This window comes from Microtus pennsylvanicus, chromosome 7 (genome assembly GCF_037038515.1).
Source record: "Microtus pennsylvanicus isolate mMicPen1 chromosome 7, mMicPen1.hap1, whole genome shotgun sequence".
NCBI lineage: Eukaryota > Metazoa > Chordata > Mammalia > Rodentia > Cricetidae > Microtus > Microtus pennsylvanicus.
Window position 1 is genome coordinate 117,487,041 of NC_134585.1, and position 22,380 is coordinate 117,509,420.

The 22,380-nt window shown below is 49.3% G+C and overlaps 1 protein-coding gene across 3 annotated transcripts; it reads right to left on the minus strand.

Annotated features, from left to right (window-relative positions):
- Positions 1–1,240: 1,240 nt before the first annotated feature.
- On the minus strand, positions 1,241–22,289 carry Ankrd35 (ankyrin repeat domain 35). Of its 3 annotated transcripts, XM_075978067.1 has the most exons (14): positions 22,003–22,227; positions 14,637–14,767; positions 13,632–13,720; positions 13,046–13,110; positions 12,083–12,140; positions 11,876–11,946; positions 11,532–11,638; positions 10,513–10,697; positions 9,818–9,855; positions 7,418–9,385; positions 3,773–3,862; positions 3,538–3,603; positions 2,750–2,854; positions 1,930–2,233 (listed from the first exon to the last, which is right to left on the minus strand). In XM_075978067.1, the coding sequence occupies exons 1-13, from the start codon at positions 22,039–22,041 to the stop codon at positions 2,795–2,797; spliced, it is 2,967 nt and encodes a 988-aa protein (XP_075834182.1). In that variant the 5' UTR covers positions 22,042–22,227; the 3' UTR covers positions 1,930–2,233; positions 2,750–2,794. The 3 variants fall into 3 exon arrangements, with proteins under 3 accessions (XP_075834181.1, XP_075834182.1, XP_075834183.1); XM_075978066.1 differs by having other exon boundaries at positions 1,241–2,854; positions 22,003–22,280; XM_075978068.1 differs by having other exon boundaries at positions 1,930–2,854; positions 14,633–14,767; positions 22,003–22,289.
- Between the last annotated feature and the right edge of the window lie 91 nt (positions 22,290–22,380).

Below are 22,380 nucleotides of genomic sequence, written 5' to 3' on the forward strand. Positions count from 1 at the left end.
GTGAAGATCAATAAGCTCTGTAAATTTCTAGAAGTTTCTCTCTGAAATTCTCTCTTCTCCAGTTACCTGTTCTGAAGACTAGCTTCTCGGAATTCCCAATTTCGTTTCCTCAACTCAAGGAGTCTGCCACATCCCACTTGGTTCTTGGGAAATTACTAGAGGTGACATAGGACTCATGCCTTTGTGACACGGGGCTCACGCCTTTCTCAGGGATGATTGTCTTTATCATCTGTTTTGAATACCACTGGTCAACATATTATGTTCAGTTTTTTTTAATATTTATTTATTTATTTTTTATGTATACAATATTCTGTCTGTGTGTATGCCTGCAGGCCAGAAGAGGGCACCAGACCCCATTACAGATGGTTGTGAGCCACCATGTGGTTGCTGGGAATTGAACTCAGGACCTTTGGAAGAGTAGGCAATGTTCTTAAGCTCTGAGCCATCTCTCCAGCCCCTCTGTTCAGTTTTTTGTTTGTTTGTTTTCTGGACAGGGTTTCTCTGTGTTGCTGTAGAGCCTATCCTGGAACTAGCTCTTATAGATCAGGCTGGCCTCGAACTCATAGCTCCGCCTGCCTCTGCCTCCAAGTACCTGTTCAGTTTTTTATTTATCCCTAACTGAGCTCTATAATGCCATCTTGGCCAAAATAGAAGGCAAATCTTTTTTTTTTTTTTTTTTTTTGGTTTTTCGAGACAGGGTTTCTCTGTGGTTTTGGAGCCTGTCCTGGAACTAGCTCTTGTAGACCAGGCTGGTCTCGAACTCACAGAGATCCGCCTGCCTCTGCCTCCTGAGTGCTGGGATTAAAGGCGTGCGCCACCACCGCCCGGCAATAGAAGGCAAATCTAATTTTAAAATATTCATTTATAGAAAGGGGTGAGGCTTCTGAAGTAGTATTGCCATGAATTCAAGACCAGCTTTAGCTACATCTTCCCAGGAGGGCTTTCCTCCCTCTCCACTTCAGTGAACGCACTCGGATCAAACCTTGTTCCTTGCAAGGTCACAGAGAAGCAGCTGTCATCAAGGAGGAAAAAAAAGGCAGAAAACAATCAAAGAATACAATCAGCACTGACTACTACACACACGAGGGCAGGGGCACAGCCACGGACACATATAAATACACACATGAAACACCACAGGTAAAGGGGGAGGGTAGATAGATGAGAGAGGGGAGGCCAGCGTCATGTGGATGAAAGATAGTCTTTTTCCAAAGGAGGAATGTCTTCAAGGTGGGTTAGTTTTGAAACTATGGGTCTTGACTCTTTAATGAATGAACTATACCAATCATTTTTCAACGGAATATAATCATAGAGACTGGAAGTAATAAGGGTAAATACTATTTCAGATATGTACATATCAAATGTAAAATATATTTGCTACAGGTCAAAATCAAAGTTTGGAAGTGAGGAAATAGCAGCAGATTGGGCTATCAAAAAATGAAGTGGACGCACGGGATTTAATCCAGCACTCAGGAGGCAGAGGCAGGAGGATCTCAGTGAGTTCGAGACCAGCCTGGTCTACAGAGCAAGTTCCAGGACAGCCAGGGCTACACAAAGAAACCCTGTTTCAAAGAGAAAAAAAAGTCGGGCGTTAGAGGGTGGGGAGGAACCAACAGGCAGAGCCTAAATAATCCCTGGTGGGTAAACTACTCTGTGAACGAGCGCTGTGCGCTCTGCCTAAGCACCACAGGAGCAGGGGGCCTAGTGAACACTGCACACTCCTGTGACTGCGGTGTATTGACACAGGTCAGCGGCTACAAAATCAGCCTAGAGAGGGACTCTGCTAGCAGGAGAAAGGATGTGGTGTTTGTTTGTTTTTAGACAGAGTGGGGACAGTAGCCCAGGCTGACCTTGGACTCACTAAGTAGCCAAGGCTGTCTCTGAACTTCTGCTCTCCCCACCCCCACCTCCCAAGTGCTGAGATCAAGGCGTGCACCACCACGCCCAGCTTTATTTTTTAATTTTTTTAGTCAAGATTTGTTTCCCACCCCACTCTTTTTTGACAAAAACCACGATGATACCCAGGACCATCCTGCTTCCGGCTTTATTCTCCACGGAGCTGGTTTACATCCACAATTCTGTTCTGTGCTGATTCCAGGGTCCAGGTTTTCGGGTCTGGGGTCCACGTGTCCAGTGAAGCCCTACCCACACCACCCCTAGTGGGCAATCACCCACCCACCCACCTGTCCACCACAGCTGGGTAGAGCCTTTGTGAACCAGGCAGCGCTCTTAATCCCTGGAAGAAATAATTCAAGGAGGAAATGCACACAGTTCTATACCCTCACTCTCCTCCTGCACACACCAACATGCTAAAGGGGATGTTGTCTTCCCAGATGGGAAGAGGCTGCCCACAAAGGAAGGAGACTGGGAGAGCGTTGGCTTTCGAATGAAGGGTATGGAAATGAAAAGGCAAGCCTGGGATCTGTAAAGTCCCGCCCTAGGGAATAACTGCACCACTGTCCACCACCCTTTATCCTTCACTGGCATCTCCTTACCCCAGACATTAGGAAAACGTTCTAGCCATGTGTTCCATCCACAGTCATTCCGTGACCCTCGGGCCACCTGCTCAGAATCCTGACTCCCCCCTAGTGACTCTCACACTTTGTCTTCCTCAGTTGACTTTCCTGCAAATGCTCCCCAGTGCAGGCCACCAGAGTGGCCAACGGAACCCCCTTAATTCCTTCCATAACATCCTTTCCCTCAAGTCCGTCCTCTCCGGACCCAGCCCTCATTACCTCCACCCACAACTCACAAAAGGGAAATGCCATTATCTATGAGGGTACGTGACAAGTCTCTCTCACTCCTGCATGCTGAGGATTCGGAGGAGGATATTGTACACATCTTGTTCCATGTAGCCCTGGGGGGTGACAGGAAAGACAAAGAAAGGATGATGAAGAACAGAACGTGGGGAGAGGCAGTTGAGGGATATGGAATACCAGTCGTTACCTCTTAGGATTACATAGCCCTTAACACATTCTGCATGTCTGCTGTGCTATGGTTTGGGGTTGCAGTATTTGGGACTGAGCAGGGTTTCCAGCCTACAAGGCAAGTGCTCTGTCCACGAGCTAGAGACCCAGCCCTCGCTTGTGACTTTAAATATTTAACTTGCCCGTGGCTATTTTCCCTTCGTCACAAGGAAGAGAAAAACGTCTGCTTTTCAGGATTGCTGTACAGACAGCGTTATGAACATGAAGCAAGTACCTGGTACACAATTCCACTCCTTGTAGTTATTATCTCTAAGGAAAGAGCAAGCCTCGCCAGTCTCCCATGATTCATGCAGAGTCATCTCAGAGGAAATCGAGAAGGGCATGGGGACAGGGCAAAGCCTCACGGCAGATTAGGGAGCTGAAAGGAGAAGCAAGCATTTCTTCCGCATTCACACGTAACCTCTCCTGAGCTAACTAATGCGATCTGGAGACCCGCCACTGAGTCCAGCGGCCAGAAAACATGACAAGCATGTGCAGAAACGAGAAGGGACAAAGGGAACAGTCCTTTTTCAGCGCTGTACCCCGGCTTCCTCCCAGACTCCACCAAACTCACCCGAGCGGCATTCAGCAGATGATTCCTGTAGGTAGAGATGGTCTCTTCATGGTTCTTCTGGGAATCCTGAGAGGGAGCACGCGTGGGGAGTCACATGACCACCCTCCTCACACTCACGGCCTGTGAAGAACTGGTCTAGCCTGGACCACTGCCTAGCTAGCCTTCTGAAATGCCCCACTTCCACTACCCACCCTCTTCTCTATCACAGTCCACTTCCCTGCAGGACAAAACATACCTGCAGCTGTAGGGCGAGTTGAGTATTCTCCCCCCGGACCTGTAGAACCTCCTCGGAGAGCTTCTCCAGCGTCTTCAGTAATTCTTTGATCTAAGGCCAAAAGGAAAGAAAGAAACCCACTTTTCCCCAGGTGACCCACGAAAGGACTATTATCTACGGTTTATGGGTAGGAGCTGGAGTTTGAGAAATTTCAAAACCTTGCACTCATCCCAGTGGAGTGAAGCAAACCTTCAATCGCAGGAGCTGGGAGACAGAGGCAGGCAGAGATCTGTGAGTTTGAGGACACTTGTCTACAAAGTGAGTTCCAGGACAGCCAGGGCTAGGCAGTGAGACTGTCTAAAAACAAAATAAAACCAAAACCACACAGCTAATACATAATTGTTTAAGCCAGTATCTCTTTGGTTCTATAGCTCGTGATCTTTAATTAGTTTTTGTTTGGGCTTTTTGTTTTGTTTTGTGGTTTTAGACAGGGTCTCACTGTGAAGGCCTGGATGGCATGGACCTCACTACATAGACCAGGCTGTCATCAAACTCACAAAGCTCCTTCTGTCTCTGCCTCCAGAGTGCTGAGATTAAAGGTGTGCGCCACCACAACCAGCTATAGCAACTTTTCACTGAGTACCTAACACATGCCCAAAATTATCCTGAGCATTTTATTTTGTGTGTGAGGTGGGTTCTTGTTTGTTTGTTTGTTTTATGGAGGTAGGTTCTGCTTTTTTTTTTTTTTTGAGATAAGATTTGTCTGTGCAGCGCTGGCTGTCCTGGAACTCTGTAGACCAGGCTGGCCTTGAACTCACAGGCAGATGCCTGCCTCTGCCTCTGTGTGCTGGGATTAAAGGCATGTGTTACCATGCCTGGCTTCTAATCTGCAAACTTCTATTCTGAGTATTTATAATAATTTATTTAAACAGGATTCATAAAAACCAAACTGGTCTCAAATACAAGTAATAATCTGGACCACTTGATTCTCCTACATCAACCTCTTTTTAAACTTTGATTTATTTTAATTTTTATGTGTACAGGTGTTTTGTCTGCATGTATGTCTGTGTACCATGTGCGTGTCTGGTGCCCTTAAAACCCTGGAATTGAAGTTACAGATGGTTGTGAGCCACCAGGTAGGTGCTGGGAACTGAACTTGGGTCCTCTGGAAGAGCAGCCAGTGCTCTTTACCACTGAGCCATCTCTCCAGCCCTTTAAATTTCAAAAGGATTTTATTTTTTTAGTTATTTATGTGTGTGCCTATGTATGGGTGGGTTCAAGTGTGTGGTGAGCAAAGAGTCCAGAAGTCGTCCACGGATCTCCTGAGGCTTCCCTTATAGGTGATCGTGGACTTCCCAAGGGTGCTGGGAACCCAACTCAGGCCCTCTGAGAGAGCAGTACAAGTTCTTAACTGCTGAGCCATTTTCCCAGCTCCGCGCCTCCACCTCCATATATGGTGCTGGGGATCTAACCCCAGCCTCACACATGTTCAGCAAGCACTCTACCAGGTAAACTATAGTCGCGAGCCCAGAATAAATTTAACATCTAAAAAATCTTTACAAGCACAGCAGCATTAGTAGTCTAATTTTTATTTTGTGTGTGTGTATAAGTGTTTTTGCCTACATGTATGTCTGTATACTAAGTGTGTGCTTGGTGCCTGAGGAGGCCAGAAAGGGGCACTGAATCCCTGGTACTGGAATTACAGGTAGTTGTGAACTGCCACATGGGTACTGGGAACCCAAGTCCCCTGGAAGAGGTGGCATTGTTCTTAGCCATTGGGCCATCTCTTCAGCCCAATAAATTGATCTTATTGAATATCAGTGTTAAGCTGGGAATGTAGTTCCCAGCTCCTCGTATCCATCCCAGCCTTCCTGGCCTAGGAGTTGTATTGGTCTGGACTCCAAATCAGGTCCCGACCTCTGCGGGGGGGGGGGGGGGGGGGGAGGCAGACCACTCCCACCGGGTATTTAATGTGCTCCCAGAGGAGAAACACGTGGTTTTCAGGTCTGCATGGGCTCCCTGCTGTCCTATCTCTCCGCCTTGCGCTTGGCCACCTGAGAGCGTCATTCTTAATAAAACGATGGGCATTTTGATTTGGTTTGATTTGACCTAATTGGATTTCTTGCGCCGGCAGAGCTGCCCTTTTCTTATTATTTTTACTTATCAATCAGCACTCAAGTAGAAGCAGGCTGACCTCTGTGAGTTAAAGGTCAGCCTGGTCTATTTCTTCAAGCCAGCTAACATTACATAGTGAGACTCTTTCTCAAAATAAGACAAAACACAAAGTTGTCAAGATCTGTCAGCTGTTCAGTTTTATGTGTTGTTTTGTTATCAGTTCTGGGGATGGACCCTAAGGCCAGGCAAGCGTTCTGCCACTGAACCACAACACCCAAGCTAAACTGTCACCCCTCACCCACCACGCGCACCCTTGCTAACTCATCTCGACTCCCCAGGGTAATTTTTTTAAATATTTATTTATTTATTATGTATACAATATTCTGTCTGTGTGTATGCCTGCAGGCCAGAAGAGGGCACCAGACCTCATTACAGATGGTTGTGAGCCACCATGTGGTTGCTGGGAATTGAACTCAGGACCTTGGGAAGAGCAGGCAATGCTCTTAACCACTGAGCCGTCTCTCCAGCCCCCTAGGGTAAATCTTGAAACTGAAATTCAAATCCGGACAGTCTCGCTCCAGAGACCACAACTACTCAGCCACTATAAGCTCTCAACTACTACGCCAAATTCTATCTTGCCATTTATTGACATTTTGCTGTTTATGGACAAACACCTCCTTTAATTCCCTTCCATGATGCATGTTTTGGACATGCACTGGTGTCTATGCACTCCACACTAGGCAAATGCCTTTTATATTCCTCCATCATTCTAAATTTGAACGTACACACATTTTTATAAGAAACCCGGACTCATTAGTGGGTGGGTCTACAACTACTAAATACCTTTGTAAGCTGAGAGTTTAGAATGTATAAAATATGTCTCGTTCTCCCATAGCACTAAGAAAATAGTGGCCTTCAAACTGCTGTGGCTTGCTTTTGCTTGGTGTCTTGAGACAGGGTCTCTTGGAACCAGCTCTGTAGCTGGAGATGACCTTGAACCGGTCTCCTGAGTGCGTGTCCGCACAGTTCTTCAAACTGTTTTACTGTTGTTTGTTTTGCTTCGGTGTCTTTTTAGCCAATAGAGATGTTTTTAAGCCCCGTGTTGAAAGGAGCAGGAGGGAAGAGCAGCTATAGTTAACCCATCAGACTCTGAGTCAGCCCAGAACCTCAGCAAAACCACAGAACACATTACACCACTAGGCTGGACTAATACAGGATTAAGATAAAATGCTACTAATTGGCCGTGGTGTTCCCTGCTGTAGCCCTAGGGGCAAACATAACTTCTGAACCTTGAGCACTAAATTTTAGTAGATACGCCCTCTTCTCTCTTGTACTGTGTTGCTTATTTTTATCTCTTTCTTCTATCTGTAGCTCCAATCTCAACAACCCCAAACCTCTCCCGCCCTAGGCGAGCACAGAGAGGACCTTGCAAGCGCCAAGCACTCAGTTTAGTTTAGTGCTCGTCTGACCTTCCATTCTGCTACCTCGCAAAGGCAAAGAGCACCGCACAGGCACTCCCCACCGTGCTCTCAAGGCAACCTTGCAGCTCACCTTGGCTTCCTTGTCCCGGCAAGCTCCTACGAGGTGATCTGTCTTCTCTTTGAGCAACTCAACGGTTTTCTCGAACTGCTCCGAGCGCCCACGCATCTCGCCTGCCTGGCGCTCCTGCTCGGCCGCCCGAGCCGCTAGATCCTCGCTGCGGCGACGTTCCTCCGCTGCCGCGTCCCGCAACCGAGCCATTTCCCGACAGGCTGTGTTGTACTTCTCCAGCACAACTTTGAGCTCCTGGCCCCAAGCCTGTGCCTGGGCAACCAGTGAGCCTCGCGTTTTCTCGTGCTGCCGCAGGCTGGCTGCTTCCCGGGCCCTCAGCTCGGCCACTTCTTCCGTGGCTTGATAGAGCAGCTGCTTCAGCTTGCAGATCTCCTGGCTCTTCCCGCTCATCGTGGCTTGCACAGCCCGCAGCTCTTCCTCCAACATCCCCAGATCTTGCTCCAAGGCGGCCACTTGGGGAGATGCTGTAGCCTTCAGGGAGGCTTCTGGCTTCCCACAGGGGACCAAGGATCCTCTCAGCTGCTGGTTTTCCTCCTCCAAGCGAGCCAGCGCCTTCTGGGCCTCAAGGTGCTTATTCACCAAGGTACTGATGCAGGTCTGCAGCTCTTCCAGGGGTTCTGCAGCTGTACTCCCTGCACTCTCCTTACCCACGACGTCTGGGGGCAGGCAGTTCCGCAGTCCTTGGAGGCCGCTGCTCTGGGAAGCAAGTCGCTTGCGCAGGTTCTCGGTAGCCTCCTTCTCCATGGCCAATTCCTCTGTCAACAACTTGACGCTCCGCCGCAACTGCTGTAGCTGAACCTGAGCCTCGGGCTTGGGCACAAACTCCCGCTGTAGTCTCTGGGTCAAGGACTGGAGTTCTCCTTGCAAGCGTTGCCTCTCGCGCCCCAGCTCCCCCAATTCCTCCATCAAGTTGCTGTTGCTCAGTCTCAGCGCCAACACCTCTTTCTCCAGGTGTCCCTTTGCCAGGCCCCCTCCTGAGGCCTGCTCTCCTCCAGGGGCCCCTAGTGGTTCTCCTCGAGCTCCAGGAGCCCTCTTTTCTTCTTCGTGCTCTTTGGTGCATCCTGGGACTGCCTTGGGGGCTCCCTCTCTGGACCCCTGAGCAGGGACCTCGGGTTTCACCTGCAGTCCTGCTTTTGCTCGATCCAATCTCACCATCACCCTCTCCAGCCTGGCTTCCATCTTCTCCCAGGCAGCTGCTGCAGCCTCGGCCCTAGGAGTTCCCAAGGCTCCCTCCAGAACTGGTCTCGACAAAGCCCCTCTGGCAGCATTCTTTTCTCGCCACACTGCAGCCAGCTCGTCCCTTAGCTGTAAGAGGAGCTGGTTCATGGCTGCTATGCCCACTGGTTCTCCTACTGCACCTGCTTGTTCAATCCCTGGAGCTGGGGACCTCTCCTTCTGGCCGACACACACCTGGTCAGTGTTATCGAGGCCATTGGTGTTCAGTTGCTGTCCTGTGACCTTCCCAATGCTCTCAGACCTTGGGCTCTGGGGCGGCCCCTGCTCTGGTTGGCACTTGCTGTGTACTTCACCCTGGATCTCTGCTACGGCCAACTCTTCGGCTCTCCTGGCGACTACTGTTGGGTTTATGGTGGCTGCTGCTTTCTGCTGCCTCTTAAGCTCCTGGATTCGCTCAGCCAGCAGATTCAGGGGACAACCCTGCTCCATACCATCTCCTCCAGGTCTTCCTGGAGCCCTGGGCTCTTGCACTAGGAGATGCCCCAGTTCTTGCACCTGCTCTCGAACCTGGTCCTCCAGACCTTTGAGGACCGCAGCTTGGGCCTTACACTCCTCTGTCTTGCGCACCAGCTCCTGCTCCAACTGATTCACTTTCCTCTGCTCCTCTTCATACTTCCACCTCCAGTCTTCTGAGCACCGCTCTTCAGCCTCCTCCTGCTGCTGTGCTTCCTCTGGCTCTGCTCTCCCTGAGCTCTTAGGCGGAGAGCCCACCTGAGGCTCGGGTGGAGAGGTCTGGGTCAGAAAAACAAAACAGCAACAAAAACCAGTGATGTGAGGCTGCGCAACTAGTCTAGCCTCTGCAAGGGCCTTGCTCAACTAGTCTAGCCTCGGCAAGGGCCTTGCTTAACTAGTCTAGCCTCGGCAAAGGCCTTGCTTCTGTGAGTGTCCTGTTGCCCACACAGACTCCTGGAATAGCTTGGGAGTAGTTGGGAGTAGGTCAGAAACAAAAAGGGGGGGCTGGAGAGATGGCTCAGAGGTTAAGAGCACTGACTGTTCTTCCAGAGGTCCTGAGTTCAATTCCCAGCAACCACATGATGCCTCACAACCATCTGTAATGAGATCTGGCGCCCTCTTCTGGTGTGTGGGAAGCAGAATGTTGTACACATAATAAATAAATTTAAAAAAAAAATAGAAACAAAAAGGGGGAGACACCTAGGGTCGTACCTGAGACACATGATCTGGGTGTTGAACCAGTCCATGACCTGTAAGAGAAGACAAGGAACAAATGAGAATTCAGTTCTCATCCAGTTTTCAGACTTTGTTAGAGCGACGTGGCCACTCATTACAATAATTCTCATACATATTTCCCTGGTGACACTATTGCTCCATGAATCCCTAACTACTCAGCAACTCTGGTTTCCTGTCTCAGGGATGGAGTGTTCCTTTATTTTGTAAACACATTTCTTTTATTGATCATTGTGCTGGCACAATGAAGGCACTGGGACATTAATCAATGGTGGGCAAAAATCACATGGATGACAACAATAGCAATAGCCATCTAATCCCAGCACTTGGGAGGCAGAGGCAGGCAAATCTCTGAGTTCGAAGCCAGCCTGGGCTATAGAACGAGTTCCAGGACAGCCAGGGATACACAGAGAAACCCTGTCTCAGAAAAAAAGCAAGCAAGCAAACAAACAAATAAATAAATACATCACTACAGCAATAGCCAGAGTTGCACTCAGTGAGCAAAGGCTACGCTGGGGAATCTTGTGATGGAGCAGCACTAAATCAGCAAAGCCTGGGCTAAGGTGGCAGGCCATTTTTTTGGAAGGACTGCTTCCATGGGCAGTGGGATACTGAGAAGCTTCTTCAGTTCCCTGGCTATTGAAGAGAATCTTGAAGGCACAAAGGACTTTTACCGCCTCTCCGCCGCCGGTTCAGGGCCTGCTGCAGCAGCCTCCACAGCTCCTTGTCTTGTGTCCGCAATGCGTAATGCAGCGCATTGTGCCCCGAGCTGTCCACGGCTCCAGCATCTGCTCCGTGGCTCAGGAGCAGCTCGGCCACCTCAGCGCTGCCTTTCTCACAGGCCAGGATCAGGGCTGACCTGTGGGCAGAGACAAATCCGGAACATCAGCTTTCCCTCACAATCTCAGAAATCCCAGTACAGGTTAAGCCTTCCCTCAGTGGGGTCAGAGCAGCACACCAACTCCAGTAAAGGACAAAGTGTTAGACCAGAGCAGGACTTTTCCAGCAGCAGCAGAAAGTGGGACCACTGCGGGGGCTCCATTTTTGTCTGCTTTACAGAATGGAAGTTCTGGGCTGGAGAGATGGCTCAGTGGTTAAGAGCATTGCCTGCTCTTCCAAAGGTCCTGAGTTCAATTCCCAGCAACCACATGGTGGCTCACAACCATCTGTAACGAGGTCTGGTGCCCTCTCCTGGCCTTCAGGCATACACACAGACAGAATATTGTATACATAATAAATAAATAAATAAATAAATACTATTTAAAAAAACAGAATGCAAGTTCTGCACAAAAGTGCAAGCACACACACACTTACACACGCACACACAACAGCAGCATATATGCTCATGACCCTCCTTTCTCAACCTTTCAAGTACTGGACTACGGCATACACCACCATACTCTTCTTCTGCATAAAACTTGAAAGAAAAGGACCCCACCGTTTAGGGAATCGCTTGAAAACTAGCAAATTAAAGCAGTGACCCCAGAGGTAGCCTTTCTACTTCTGGCGTCATCTGTGCTAGCATAGTTAGCTAGTCAGGGCACCAGGCAAAGCTTTCTTGAGCCATTCATGATAGCAGGCCCCCCAAGAACAGAGACCAGCCTGTTCTTGCTGGTGCGTGCGCTGTGCCCACATCCTCCATTCTAGATTGGCGAAGAACTGGAAATTGGGACGGAAGACAGAGGTGGCTCACTTGTCATCCTTGTCTGTGACGTTAACTCGGGCACCTCTCTGCAGCAGCTGTGAGCAGATAGCCGCATGACCACCCAGCGACGCAATCATCAGTGGCGTGCGTCCATCCTGCAGAGATTGTGGGGACGTGCGAGGCCGTGAGGAGCCAGGGAGAACCAAGGACTGGATAATTTAACCCTATACCGACTCCCCACCCCCCGACCCCTGCTGAAACAAGTCCAGGAGGTAAATGTGAGCGTAGGAGCTCCCAAATGATCAGGACAAGGAGGAATGGAAGTAGGAACACAGAAGCAGCAGCCCATCTATCGGTGTGAGGCACTGCCTGTTGGCCTGTCTGATACTCACATTGTCCAGCACATCCAGGAAGGCTTCGTGGTCACACAACAGGAGGACACTTGAGGCACAGCCAGAAGAGGCTGGATGGATTGAAAGATGGTTAAGAAGAGGCTTGAAGAACATCTCCTTGGGCTGTAACCCAGCACCTCCCATCACGTCAGTGGCTGGCATCCCCACTGCTTCCCAGCCTTCTTCCCACTGTCCCCAGGCACGCACCTGCCCAGTGTAATGGACTGCGGTTTTCTGCATCCACAGCATCTTCATTTGCACCGTGCTGTAAATAGCCACAAAGAGAAGCAGCAATGGAGCTTGGGGTTAGCATCCTCATCCCATTCCCCATAGCGAGTTGCCAGTTTCCATGGTAATATGAAAGGGAACAAGAGGAGCAAGGCTCCGAGGGAAGCCAACTACTACACAAGCTCAGTCGACTCCCTAAAGGAGTCAATGGGCTGCTTTGAAATTTGGTCCTAGTCTAACTAAGTCCTAAGAGAAAAGAGGTCATCAGTAAAGAAACACATGGAAGGAGAAGACACCTGAACGGCTGGAGTTTGAGGACCATGATGTGAGATTTGGAAAAGATGAGGGGTAATAAAAGTAGAACAGTCAGTATGGGCTCACGATCTACTGGAGACTCAAATCGTCCACAGGTCATTGCACACGCATGTTTTTCTTTGTGCTACTTGGTTATATTTATTTATTTATTTGCTTGGGGAAAGGGGTGTGGATATGCTTGTGGAGGTCAGGGGGACAACTTGCGGGAGTCACTTCTTCCACTGTGTGGATTCTGGGGGGTCAGACTCATGTCCTCAGACATGGCAGCAAGTTTTTTTACCTGCTGAGCCTCCTTACTAGCCCCTCCCACCAGAGACATCTTTTTCATTTGAACATCCCTGCTTTTCTTCTACCTGCCCACATACATAGCAGTAGTCTCCGCAGTGCAGCGACCCCGCCATTGCAGAGCTCAATCGTTCTCAGGTACTCTGGCCCCCAAAGACAGTATGAAGCATGGTATATGTACAGAGTAAGTGTCAAACGAAGGTTTGGGGACATAATGATAAATGACCACCAGCTATGTTACTGGGAATGAGACGGCTGACCGTTGTCAGTGACGACGGACAATGTTGGAGCATGCCGCATCTATTTCCTGCCTGCATCGGAGTATCGGAGGACTGCCTTTACCTGAAGTAAGACCTTGACACACTGTGGCTGGCAGGAGATGGTGGCCAAATGAAGGGCGGTGCTTCCTGGAAAGAGAGAGAGAGGGTGGGTGGGTGGGTGGCCCCATGAATGCGGATGACTCACTGGGAGGGAAGGCGGGAGACGCACAGATAATCAGAGGGAGATTAGAGGGAGAAGCTCTAGGCCACATAGGGCCAGAAATTCCTGTTCCCCAAGCAGCTGGCACCTTCAATGGAGAGTTAGGGGGAGGTGTGTGCCTAGTTTACAGAGGGGAGAACCCCAGGAGAGATGCTGGCTGAGTCTTACTGAGCAAAGCAGCAAAGGCCCAGATCTGGAGCCTCTGTGAGAGCCCAGCGTTGGCCCCCTCTGCGGTCACACAGACAGCCTTGCAGCGGAAGGGCAGGCAGAGCCAGCTGGAGCCTCTGTGAGAGCCCAGCATTGGCCCCCTCTGCAGCCACACAGACAGCCTTGCAGCGGAAGGGCAGGCAGAGCCAGCTGGAGCCTCTGTGAGAGCACAGCATTGGGCCCCTCTGCAGCCACACAGACAGCTTTGCAGCGGAAGGGCAGGCAGAGCCAGGTGACTCACCGTCCTCGTTCTTGCTGTTGATGTCAGCCCCGTTTGTAAGCAGGATTGTCAGACACTCTGTCAGGCCTTTGGAGGCTGCCAGGTGAAACCTGCCAGGGTCAAAGCCAAGAGACACAAAAGGATGAAAGACCATGGGATAAAATGGGGGAAGCTCCTATTTTTTTTTTAAATCATGTTTATTATTCTAACTTATTCTGATCAGTTGGTTTTGTCTGTTGTTCATTTTCAGATAGAGTCTCACTATACAGGCCTGGCTAGCCTTGAACGACTGATCCCCTGATTTGACCTCCCAAACTCTGGCATTATAAGCAGGTACTAGCACAGCTGACCAGGGAGAGCGTTAACAAACCCTGCTTCCTCTGCTCCAGAGCCCAAAGCCAATTCCCAATGCAGACAGCGAAGGCCTCCCAGTCTGTCTTGCTAAGAGGAAAGCCTGCCTCCATGACCTCCAGTTGTGAAGTCAGAGGACGCTTCTGGAAAAGCAAGAAGAGCTGCACATCTCAGGGGATTCAGATTGCTGCAGGGATGTTCAGGAGACACACGCTGACCAGCCTGTCCTAGCACAGAGCCCTCAGAGAACTAGAAGGGTCATAGAAAGAGTCAGCCAGAACAGAGCAGAAGGCTGGCTGGCAGGGGGTACAGCTTTCCTCCTGATCACTCCCTCGAGACCCATGACACCCCGGACTCACTCCTTCATTCCTAACTTCTCAAGCATACACACCCTCCTACTTTTGCGATGAGGAAACTTTGTTTAGCAATTAGCTCTCTGTTGGTTTAATGAACTTTACATCCTTTTCAAGTCATTGTGGCTTGTGGGGTGGCTGGAACTCAGGGACAACGTCCTCCTCCCTCATTTGTTCCCTACATGGCGAAGGATTATCCATCTACTCGCCAAATCAAACAATAAAAGGAAGGGCTCTGAAGCTGTAGGCCTCCCCTGATCATTCTGAAGTTTTCAAAAAGAACCACATACCAGGGTGGGGGTGGTCAAGAAGACTTACTTACGGGGACTGGCCATTTGAGTCTAGTTTGGTGGGTCGGGCAGACTTCCTAGAGGCCAAGGCAGCCACGCGTCCCACATCCCCCCGCTGCACTGCCTCCAGCAGCTTCTGATCACGACGGTTCCATTTCTCCACCTAGCCGGGAGTTACAAATTGTATGAATATTGGCGCTGGCAATAGTATGAGAAAAGGAAAGTGAGATCAAATACCCGGCAAGAGGAAAAGCATCCTGGTGTGGCTTCCTGCTCTTGATCACCAGGCCCTGAGCAGCAGATCTTAGTTAAGTGGGCCAACAAAATACTAACTACTCCATATGTCACCAAGAACTATTGACAGCCACTGTCCACGACAAACCTAAAGGTGCCCAGGGGATCACTGAATTAAAAATTATGAAGCTTGGTGTAGACTTACAATACACTCCAGGAGGTAGAGGCAGGAGGATCAGGAGGTCAAACTGAGCCTCAACCCCGTGTGTGTGTGTGTGTGTGTGTGTGTGTGTGTGTGTGTGTGTGTGTGTGCGTGTGTGTGTATGTGTATGTATACATATATGCATAAGGCATGGTGGCATGTTCCCATAATCTCAATGTTTGGGAGGCTGAGATAACAGAATCTCAAGTTTGAGTGATGTGGAAAGTCCTTCTGTTTATGTGTTGCTTTTATTGGTTACTGAATAAAGCTATTTCAGCCAATGGCTTAGCAGAGTAAAGCCAGGCGGGAAATCCGAAAAGAGATATATAGAAAAGAGAGTAGGCAGAGTCAGGGAGACGCCATGTAGCTGCTGGAGGAGACAGACACCCAGAACCTTTACCGGTAAGCCACAGCCTCGTGGCGATGCACAGATTGATAGAAATGGGTTACTTTAAGATATAAGAGTTAGTTAGGAATACACTTGAGGTATTGGCCAAACAGTGCTGCAATTCATATGTGTGATTATTCGGGTCTGGGCTGCCAGGAAACCGACAAGCAGTCTCTGCTTACATTTGATGTCAACCAAGATTCTCTCAATAAATAACAAAGAAATATATTTATTATAATAATTCTTTTCTTTCTTTCTTTTTTTTTTTTTGCCAGGCAGTGGTGGTGCACATCTTTAATACCAGAGCTCGGGTCTGCAAAGTTGGAACTACAAAGTGAGTTCTAGAACACCCAGAGAAACCCTGTATAAGGGAACAAAACAAAACAAAACAAAAAACCAAAGGAAAAAAAGAAAAAAAAAACATGTTTTGTTTGGTTGAAACAGAGTCAAGCCAGCCCAGGCTAACTCAGAGTCTCTATGTAGTCAGACTGGTCTCAAATCAAGCCCCTCTTGCTTCAGTCTCTTGAACGCCGTCACATCACACACAGCTCCAAAGTAATAATGGCTAATGTCTAGCATTTTGATGTTGGGGGGGAGGGGGGGCACTTGTTTGTTCCAGCCGCCCAGCTAGCTTACACCAGAAATAACCACACAGAAACTGTATCGATTAAAACACTGCTTGGCCATTAGCTCTAAATTCTTATTGGCTAACTCTTACATATTGGTTTAACCCATCTCCATTAATCTGTGCATCGCCACGTGGCAGTGGCTTACCAAAGATTCTAACTGGTGTCCATCTCTGGTGGAGGCTCCATGGCTTCTCTCACTCTGTCCTTCTTCCTCCCAGCATTCAGTTCTGTTTTTTCCTTCTACCTAAATTCTGCCCTATCAGCTAGACCAAGGCAGTTTCTTTCTTTCTTTCTTTCTTTCTTTCTTTTTTTTTTTTTTTTTTGGTTTTTCGAGACAGGGTTTCTCTGTGGCTTTGGAGCCTGTCCTGGAATTAGCTCTGTAGACCAGGCATCCGCCTGCCTCTGCCTCCCGAGTGCTGGGATTAAAGGCGTGCGCCACCATCGCCTGGCCCAAGGCAGTTTCTTTATTCATTATCCAATGAAAGCAACACACAAACAGAGGGACCTCCTATACCCATTTTGAGACTTTTTATTTATTTAGTTAGTTTTGAGACAAAAGTCCATGTAGTCTTGGCTAGCCTGGAACTCATTATGTAGCCCAGGCTGGCCTTGAACTCACAGAGATCCACCTGCCTCTGCCTCCTAGTGTTAGGATTGAAGATGTGCACCACTGTACCTGGCAAGACTGTTTGCAATCATCACCATTGTTGTTAGATGCCCAGCCGGAGGGCAATCCTAGCAAGAACCCCTTCCTTGGTGCTCCCTGGGTCTTTCTAGAGTAAACTGAACCAACTTGACTGCTCCTGATTGCTTCACAATACTTCTTAAGCCCCCACAACTCCAACCCTCCCCTGCCCCCCACCCCCACAGCACTGCTTTTTGTCTTTAGCGGTTTGCAAAGTAAATCTGGGTCCCTAGCTTCCATCATAGCCACTTAACCATCCCTAGCTATTGACTCTGGGCCCCAAATTAAGGGTTCGGTGGTTTCCTCTATCATAGCTGGCTATATGTCTCTTCCTTTAGTCTCTAAACCTCTTCACTGGAAGCAGTCAGCAAAGGCGAGTCAGTGTCTAGCTGTGCTTGGGGAGGCAGCAAGAAGAGGAGGAAAGGGATCCTCCTCTCTCCTCCCTGGCGGGGAGCAGCTGTCCCTGATCCAGCCACACCTGAACATACATTGTTCCCTCCTTCCAGCTTACGTTTTGAGGGTGGAGAAGTAATTAAAATAATTGAAGTATTACAGGGCATAAAAGAGAGAGCTATATAAAAACACCCAGGGCTGCAAGCACAGAAAAGCCTGGTTTGGTCCAGAGAGGGGAAACACAGAGAAGAAGGGAGGAATGCAGAGATCGTTGGTATGGAGGAAAAGTCCTCAAGATGGGGACTTTGTCATCAGGACTGAGTCTGGGACCTGGTTCAGCTACATTCTCAGCTATGTGACCTAGAGGAAGCCATTAAACACTCTAACCTGTTTCCTTGCACATAAAATGCAGGCAATAATAGCCACCTCACCACAATGCATTAAACAAGTTAATGTAGACAGAACCACATAAATGTACGGCATCCTTACAACAAAACAGGAAGCAGAGAGAAACCGGGGGTGGCCCATTGTGTTTTATGAGGTGTAATCTCAACAAGAAAGAGGTTATAGGAAAGGGTGAAAAAAAAAAGTAGAGTCTGCGGAAGCCCAATAATTCATTTTCAAGTACTGTTTACAGAGCCGGGACAAATTGTTAATCATCAACACAGGTCCAAGCCATAAAATCGCCTAGGATAGATGGAGTCTGAGGTTACGCTCCTGTAAAAAGCTCGGAACCTCTCCTTGTCCTCCAATTAGCCTCAAATAGCCCTGAAAAATAGTTAGGGATGATATTACCGTGTGCCTTTCACAGAAAAGGAAGTGGAGGCACACATGTTAACATCTGTCCAGGATCACATAAAAGAGGAACAGCACTGGCTTTAGAAGTAGCTCGGGCCCCTTGCATCCAGACCTAGCTTCCACATCAGCCCACAGTGTTACAGAGCTATGGGAAAAGGATTACTTATTTCCAGATGAAGTTTGAGAATGCCTCCAGGGCAGAGCTCCTCGCTCTCTCGGAAGTTACTCCCTGCATGGGAGAGTCTTCAAACAGGTTTATTCTCAAATGGCAAAGCAAGCAAAATGACTCCACCACATCCTAGCAGGTCCTGACACGCAAGAACACACTTTTCAGTGCCCCTTGGGAACCAGGTCATCTGATGGAAAACAGAGCTGAAACAACCCCACCACCTCACGCCCTTGCCACCAGCTGACCTTAACCTTGAGTTCTCCGGTCAGAAATTCATTTATTTATTGTTTATTTGCTTGTTTGTTTGCTTGCTTGCTTGCTTGCTTGAGACAGAGTTTCTCTGTGTAACTTTGAGCCTGTCCTGAAACTCGCTCCGTAGACCAGGCTGACCTCGAACTCACAGAAACCTGTCTGCCTCTGCCTCCCGAGTGCTGCCGTTCAGAAATTTAAACTCTCTTCCCTCTTCCTACAGTGTTCTTGTTCTCGGTATACATCTTGGCTAGCCTGGCACTCACAAAGCTCTTCCTGTCTCCGGCGTGCTGAGATTTTAAGTGCGGATCACCATGCCCAGCTCTGAACTCTTCAGACTGGTTCCTGTCTCTGTGTCAGGCATGTACGAGCTTCCTTGAACCTCAGTTTCCTAACGACAGAAGAGCATTCAGTTTCGTGTCTGTCTCGTAGCTGACACACGGTAGATGGAAGTTCCAGCCATCATCCCGCTTGGCTTTGCTGGGAACACTCGGATGTTCCAGAGCTTAGAATTCTCCAGTTGAGTAAGTGGGAGGCTCTTGCTCACACCAGTCAACCCCTGGAAACTAAAGGACAAGATGGGTGCTTCCAGAGTCCCAGATGGCCTGTGGCTCGCTCACCTTTACACCTCTGAAAGGAGACACTGGATTGCCATCACAGCCTCAGGGGAGCAATCACCAAATTAACCAGGAGACTCCCTGTCAAGGACCGTCTTTGTGATTTCTACAGATGAGATTAGGGAACACGAGCAGAAGTAATTTTACCTTCTCCTATCTCGGACTGTGAACGCACAGGCTCCCTATCAAGATGGGAAGACACCAACAGGTAGTGCAGGAGCAGTCGGCTTCTGCTGATGAACAGGAGGATTGAAAAGGACAGGGAGCCTTTAAGGGATGAGGACCGGACACTTAGCATCTCAAATGCAATAGAAATCCTCTCTGCTGATCTGAGGCCAAAGGCTGAAAGCAATTTCCCAGCCCATCTCTTTGTCTACGTCTTGCCCAGGTGGAGCACTCAGGTTTATTCCACCCTTGAAGACATCAACTTTGAGTCATATAACCCAAGACTAGGGGAGTTGAATTTTTGTTATCTTCCTAGACAGGTAGGTGATGCACATTAGATTTTGTTGTTTTGCTACTTTTATTTTTTAGACAGGTCTCATGTATCTCAGACTGTCCCCAAATTCCATCTGTAATAGAGAAGACCTTGAAGTTCTGCTCCTTCTGTCTGGGTGCTGGGATTGCAGGAACTTGTCACTATGCCCAATTTATACAGCTGAGGACTGACCCAGGCTTCACACATCCTAGGCAAGCCTCTCAACCGAGCTACATCCCCAGCCCAATGCAGATCAACTCTTAAAGGAGCACAGATCTCTTCTCAGTCCTTGCCTCCAGTGAAGGTTCCTCCCTCCAGGACTTGAATAGCAATAGAGAAAGATGATCTGCTGGTGTACCCAGGAAGCCAGGCTCCTGGAGTGTCCAGAAAAGCTGTCACACTCTCTGCAAATAGGTTCAGTGTGGCAGGTGAAGGACGTTATCTTAGGGCTTATTATGGGGAAGTTTCTTTCTTTTTTTTTTTAAGATTTATTTATTATGTATACAACATTCTGCCCCATGTATGCCTGCAGGCCAGAAGAGGGCACCAGATCTCATTACAGATGGTTGTGAGCCACCATGTGGTTGCTGGGAATTGAACTCAGGACCTCTGGAAAAGCAGCCAGCACTCTTAACCACTGAGCCATCTCTCCAGCCCTATGGGGAAGTTTCTTGAGGAAATAACTTATAGCTGAAGCCAACCTATTTTAAAGCCTTCTGAGGGGAAAAACGTTTTTATCCTAAGTATGTACAGGGAGCTCTGAGTGCTCCCTGTACGTCCCTACACTCTTGATAGACTACGATCTTGTGAGTTTATTTAAATGAGTAGACATTCCTCATGGTCAAACACGTGGAGAACTGGGGTCATAATGGAAAGAGGGAGATCCCAATGTAGCTTACTGCTCACTCCAGCATCTAGGAAAGGAGGAAAGGAACCCAGGGATGAGAGAACCAAAAAGGTCATATCACCTTGAACTTGCATGATTTCAGAAGCTAAGCAGGGTTGGGCCCAGGTAGGAGAATCAAAAAAGAATTAAATTGTCCCCTTCCTAAGGAGAGAGCAGGCTCAGTAAATCTGGAAGGGAGGAAGAATTCTGGGGACTTTCCGTATTTAGGGAAAAGCAGACGTGGATTAGAAAATCACTGAGAATTAAGGCAGAACCCAGGTAGCCGCGGTTTCTGTTACCTGTAATAGTAAATGCCATTTGACTGGCCGGTCAGTCTGTGGAAACTCCGTGTGGAAGCCAATGTAAGTGGGACAGAGACAGGCCTCAACAGTTCCCACTCTTGCTTCACAGCTCTCTGCTAGGTTCCTGTGGCCTGCCCATGCACAGGGAGATAACCCAACACTTCTCACACTTGCCTGTGAGTGACGTCAGCTAAGCAATATCAGTCCCAAGGAACCCACACCCCAACCTCCAGAGAAGATGCCATTCCCTCAGGGGGTCACTCTGGAAGAGCTCCTTAGGGAAGAAAGGCTGTACCCTCTCCGAACCACCGTCTCCTGAAATCTTTGTTTTGCCCTAGACCGGGGAGCATAGAGTAACCTCTGCCAGGAGCTCGCTCCTCGTGAGGCCACTCTGTCTTCTTACCCCTCACCGTCACACTTCCCTAGCTCAGTCAAAGAAAATGAACGCAAATCCTAAACCAGAAAAAGGAATAGTTAGAGAGAACCAGACAGGGAGACTTGATTGGTCCCAAGAACCAGTCTGAGGGCGAGACACTGCAGTGAACTGGCCAGGATGGATTCTGCAGGCAACTCACCCAGGCTCTTGAGGATTAACCAGCGACTGCATGTCCTCCGACAGTGCCTGTCTGCTTAGTTAGATTGCAAGCTTCAGCCACAGTGAGCAGGCAGGAGGTCCAGGCAAAAGGTGACAGGGGTGATACTGAGAAAAAGGTGTCCGGAAATTAAGGAGAAATCAGAGGCTCCATATTGGATGGCCAGTTGGAGTGGAGGTCATGGAGTGGAACAGAGGGAAGGGTGGAGGAGGCTGTGAAGAAGGGCTGGAGAAGGCACTGGGTTGAGCATACTTTGGGGGTGGAAAGCAAACTGTAAAAACGGAGCCCCTTGGGAGAGAAAGTTGTGGGGTGAAGGTAGGATGGAAAACGAAGCTATCAGGCAGGAATTAGGAGTGGAAGTAAGAACGGAGGCAAAGGCTAGGGGTGGGGGTGGGGCAGATGTCTGAGGTGGGTTGGTACCGGGAGTCAGACCTGAAGTAGAGAGCTGGGTCATGGGAAGAGGACAGACCTTCAGAAAGCAAACCAGAAACTGGAAGTCATAAATGTTGGGAGAACAAGGAGCCAAGGGGAAAGACCTTGGGAAGGAAGAGGTTAGGGAGGTTGAGGGACAGGTTTGGGGAGGCACCCGTAAGTTCAGTTAGCAGAGCTGGCGGCCGTATTGCCAGAGCAGCCGCGCAGCAAAAAAAACAAACAAACAAAAAAAAAAACCGATGCAAGCTTTATGCGATCGTCCAAGGAGATGGGACTCAGGACTTCTATCAACACAGGACTTGGACCCCAGCCCCAGACCTTATTTCACACATTTGGCACCTACCGCCACTTGTGAACTGGAGCAGGAGAAGATGCGCTTCATGGCCGGGGCTAGGGCCACGGGGGGACGGGGACGCGCAGAGAGCAGGGCCACAGGTTCTCAAACCCACTCGGCTGAGGCTGTGGGAGAGACAGCTGTCAAAAAGCAGGATGGGTCCCGCCCTAGAACCCGCCCCAGATCCCACCCCGCTCAATCGGAGACGTGAACCCAAAGGCTGGGCTTGAAACCCCGCCCCTGGCCCTGCCCCACCCCGCCCCTGCAGAGGCAAAAAGCCCGCAGTCTTCCGCGGCGACCAGGGCTGGACCTCAAGCCCCGCCCTCCAGCCTGAGCCCGCCCCCCGCACCTACCGACTCTGAGAAGGATGCTCTCGGCCTCCGCAGA